The sequence below is a fragment of the Orbicella faveolata genome, unplaced genomic scaffold (genome assembly GCF_042242905.1).
Source record: "Orbicella faveolata isolate gen_17 unplaced genomic scaffold, um_ofav_v1 contig_26, whole genome shotgun sequence".
Lineage (NCBI taxonomy): Eukaryota > Metazoa > Cnidaria > Anthozoa > Scleractinia > Merulinidae > Orbicella > Orbicella faveolata.
Genome location: NW_028301554.1, coordinates 17352501 through 17357500, shown reverse-complemented (window position 1 = coordinate 17357500; position 5000 = coordinate 17352501). Strand labels below are relative to the sequence as shown.

Sequence of the window (5000 nt, the reverse complement as noted above, 5' to 3'; positions counted from 1 at the left end):
TCTCTCTCTCTCTCTCTCTCTCTCTCTCTCTCTCTCTCTCTCTCTCTCTCTCTGTGATCAGGGTTTACATTCATTTAAATCAATGTAATTGTCAATTTGCAAAAATTATGTAATTTAGATGTGCATCAAGCTAAAGGGATATTGACTGAAGTTAAGGAATGTCTGCCCTATTACTTGTATCAGTGCATGGTAAATGAAGTCTGGTCCTCCAACTAAATCAATAACTGCATTTTCATTCGTAAAAAAACTAACGCCATCACTTAACGTGTAGTCTGACTCAATCCACAAGAAGTTATTCTCTGATGATTAGTACATGTACATACATGTACTTCATGCATATTGGAATGCAATCCATTTCAAACAACTTTGGTGTTGACATTTACAATTTCAATCTTGAGAATGATGCTTGATGCTTCTAAACGTCGATTAACTTTACTTTTAATCTTTCTTGTCCGATGCTTTCAGATTCTGCCTTTGGAATTGTGGAGCCTTTTCCAGAGAACATCTATCCATTAGAGTTCACTCCAGCACAGGTCACTTGTGTTGCTTTTGATGCGGAAGGAATCCTTGTTCCTGAGAAAATCAAATTTATGAGGAGAAATAGGTTTAATCGCTTTGTAGAACTAAAACCTGATGACAACTTATACTTTACCAACCGAAGCAAAAAGGAAGGTAAGTACTGCATATATACTTGTACCTGTATCGTGTTGAGGTTTGTGTACATGATAGCCCACAGTGTACATGTAGCCTTCTCTTGAAGAGTTCCGACATTAATGTTCAAACAGGCAATGTGTGGTTCCGGAAAATATCCATACCCCCCACCAAGGAGAGAATTGGAAATTCCAAATGGGGTGGGGGGTCAGAGATCCAGGAAATTCTGGAGGGGAGGGGGGCTGCATGGTTGATTTAGTTTCCAGATGCCCTTTGATTCAATATAGATTCATGTATTGATCTAGCTACAGAAACCGGGATAAGCTCCGGTCTGATGGGCCACTTGGCTCGCATGCAGACTTTATTGATCTAGCTGTTGAAAAATCCTTTCTTACGTACCAAGTAGATCTTCCACATCAAAAACTAGGAGCTTGAATACTTGTATTTGAACCGCATTATATTTGAAATAAATTTTTCTTTCTTCAAAAAGCACTTTGGAAGCTAACAAATACCACAAACATGCTGTTTCGTGGACATGGTCGCCATTACTTGTTAGTAGTCTACATGAAGTCACTTTATGGACCAAAAAGCACTGGTGACTAGCCTAGATAAGTTTGTTTTTCACATGGCTCTTCAAAGCTGTCGTGTGGCAGTTGATTTCTTTTGTGAAAATTTTTTTTTTTTATGATGGTAGAAAATAATGATGTTATGATTACAGAAACTTAAGAATTTTGTGCTCTTGTTTCAGAGCTGGAAATTGTGACTCACTGGTTGCAAATGCGACCAAAAATTGAGCACTAGCGACTAAATTTTCAGAACTGGTCGCAAGCTGGCGACTTGCATTTTGTCCGATAACTAAAGAAAACCATGACACAACTTTTGTTTTTCAGTCTTTATATTAGGAAATAAATCAGATATGGTAGCTAGTATACAACTCACCTTTCTGTCCCCAGTAGAATAATGTCTGAATATTACAAGATAATCGAAAAAATTGAATGATTTCAACATGTCGTTACTGCATTCACAGCACGCTATATTGTTTCAGTGGTTTCTTCCGAAACTGGGATGGCAGGCACACTTCAACACCATGTGCTTTTCATTTGCCGTGAAAATGGTGGCAGATACCAATCAGTTGAAGAAACTACGTGAGTTTTTAGGTGCAGGGGAATGAAGATTCAGCCAAAAGGTTAATCCAAACTTTGAATCCTTTGAGGAAAGCAAGTCGAAAATAAAGAACAGCATTTCAGAGAAGTAGCAAAGGGACAATATGCAAGGACCCGTGTTTGTCTCACAATGACAACCACAGACTTAAAATGTTTTATACATCGCTTCATTTAAAACAACTATGGAGACAACCATCACCTTCGGACCAGAGACATATCACCTGAGAACAATGGTAGCTTTACAACTAAGTGTTACTCTTATTGTTTCTAATTGTTTCACTCTTCAATTGTGACTTTTCTTGCATGCAAAGTAGCGTACAAAATCGTGTTCATGTGCAAGTTATATATAAAATAAGTTGGCGACCAAAATTTATGATCTGGTGACCAAAATTTTTCTGTTAGTCGCCAGCTAGCTCCCAAACAAAAAAGTTAATTTCGAGCCCTGTGTTTATATCTGTCCATTTGTTTGTAATTTTGCTTCATGAGTGTGTTAGTGATCATGTTCATGATAAAAGTATGGTGTCAATTTCAAAACACACAACTTATTGGTCTTTCAATGGAAATGGTACCACATTTACAAAGGGACGTAGTGATAAAGGAAGGTAATTTGACAAGTTACCATTAATTGTTATCTTTTTACTTGTAAAGCATGTTTTAAAAATTGTCTCATGATTCCTTAGAACATATTGTCAGATGTTACGATAGATCAAGAGTAAACAGGAGTGACTTGCAAAGCAAACTGCCTAGTGTTTGGAGTGTTTACTTCAACTTCAACAGACTTTTCCAGAGGGTATGGGGGGTGTCCATAATAATCTTGGAATTTCCAGAGGGGTTGGGAGGGGGTTATTTTTGTGTTTAGAAAATGGAAATTCCCTTTGTGGTGGGGGTATGGATATTTTTTGGAAATGTACAATATGGAAAATTAGCTGCCATGGTTCATGTTCTCCAAGATGCAATGTACACAGGACTTGATCATGAGCCTTTGTTGTTTTGCAGAGGAAGGCTAGGAAATGTACAACAATTTATAACATGCATGTACATGCATGGCCATTGTTCTGCTCATTAATTATTTAAGCTTTTGTTTGGTGGCATTCTTATTGCCACTGTTGTCATGGTGTGCTTAAACTATGTACTGTACATGTACAGTGTAGTATTACCGATGAAGTTCCATCCATTTGTGTACATGAAGAGTAGACTAAAATATCCTTTACACATGTCAGCCTTGTAGACTCAGACTCTGCATTCTCCATTTGACACTGTCAGTACAACTTCAAAATACTGGATATGTCATGTAAAACAATAAACATCACCTGAAAGTTGCGTGAACATGTAAGCATCCGAAATTCCAAGCACAAGCTCAAATGTAGCACCAGCTTTCTATTATGGACTGAGCTTATTGATGTTGCTTGTCACAAACTTAACTCAACTCCGACAGTCTGCATTCCCAGTTAAGACCTTTAACACTTAATTTGCAGATGGTAAAACCAAGATTTTTACCACCATGTTCATGAGAAATGTAACATTGGCTGATGACAGTCTGTATGGTTCCCTGGGAAGCTATGAGTGTCATGGTTTTGTGGAGGGTGAAGCGCTGGAGAAGGCGAGACATGGCTTTAGTGTTAGTGTCATCACAAGTAAGTCATACACACTTGTTAACTGTAGTTTCTATTATTTTAATGTTTTCTTGCCAATAAGAGAAATATGTAGACCACTCAGAAAAATTTCCTTAGTTTTCTTTTACATGTATGTGGTATTAACAAGAAAATGAGCTGAAAGGAATTCACTCTTTTATAGACTTATCATACATGTACATGTATGAGAACAAACCAATATCTATATACACTGTACAGCTGTGTACAGTACCACTCAGAACTAAGTGAAGCAGAATTTGCGTTAATAACGCATTCATGCGCGTTTTACAGCGTTAGACTGCATTTTGACTTCATGTTATAGCATTAGTACATGTATGTACATGTATTCACAAGCTTGGTACATCCGGTATGAATGTCATGTGTTTTCAAGAAGCAGATAAGCCCTCTCTCTTTCAAACTGGCTGAATATTGCAGTGGTTACTTGTAAACATACAATGTACCATTTTATTTTGATTCATTCAACCACTAACAAAATGATTTGCTTTTCGAGAAATCAGCTACAAAATGTAATAACCATGACAGGGCTTTCAAACAGTGCTGTAAAAAAGACAACAGACAATGCTGGGAAGTTTCTAATTCTTTTTTTTCTAATTCATTCTTTTTTGTTAGTTACCATTTTGCTTTAATTTATTTGCAAAAATAGTTTTGCAGTTTCAAATAAAACAATAAATTATAAGAAATAACGCTTTCAAATGATGCAGTAGGATGGAATTTTTTTACCGATGCCAGAGAAGACAATTGACAAGACTGTCAAATACTTACCTCTCTCGTTCCAGCTGTTTTCAACTTCCTTCAAAATGCCTTGTTTATTTATTTTGTCACTTTTGTCGCTCATCATGTGGAGAATAAAATTTAACGCTTGGTTTGCAATTTCTCTTCCCAAAGCGCGGGTGTCCAGAAGTCCCAGATGAGCTAGAAATAATTTATAGAACAAAATTGTTTTGTTTGATTGCTTGTGCTATACAATAACGGTGAAAAAAAGGAAATATTAAAGCATCAAACGTCTTCTGTAAATTTATCGGCCTTCACGTTTGCAAAAGATACTGTGTATAAATAGTGCAGTGATCGTCATAATTTTCTTTCACAGCTATTTTTAATCCTGGAAAGAAATTTGATCAGGGCAGATTTTGATACATGTGCTAGGTAACCACTTCTGAACTGTGAGTCGTGCGTCACTTAATCAACAAAACAACACTTTAAAATTGTAATTTTCTTCAAACTTACGCTAAACACTTGATTACCCATGTGCCTAAAATTTACTCGTTTCAATCTTTATCAAAACTGAAGTCAGAGGAGGCTTACCTTAACTCTTGCCCATGGGGTAAGTGAGGAGAGAAAGTTTATACTTGCCAGAGTGGAAAATCTACATGTACTGTCCTGGATGACTGGGCGGGTTTTTTTTTAGCCCTGTCTTTTCCCTCTCGGGCAATTTACAACTTTCTCCAGTTTTTGTGTGCTGGGTTAACTGAAATCATCTAGCTTTCAATCTGTTGTATATTTTGTCAACATGTATGTTGTTATTTCCATCTGATAT

General features: G+C 36.8%; 1 protein-coding gene across 1 annotated transcript in view; it reads left to right on the top strand.

Moving 5' to 3' along the window:
- Positions 1–5000, top strand: part of LOC110049247 (neuroplastin-like) — a 25403-nt gene that overhangs the window by 1932 nt on the left and 18471 nt on the right. The window contains exons 2-3 of the mRNA XM_089295512.1: positions 466–672; positions 3290–3448. Of these exons, the coding sequence (XP_089151638.1) occupies positions 466–672; positions 3290–3448 (366 nt within the window). The remainder of the gene's footprint in view (positions 1–465; positions 673–3289; positions 3449–5000) is intronic.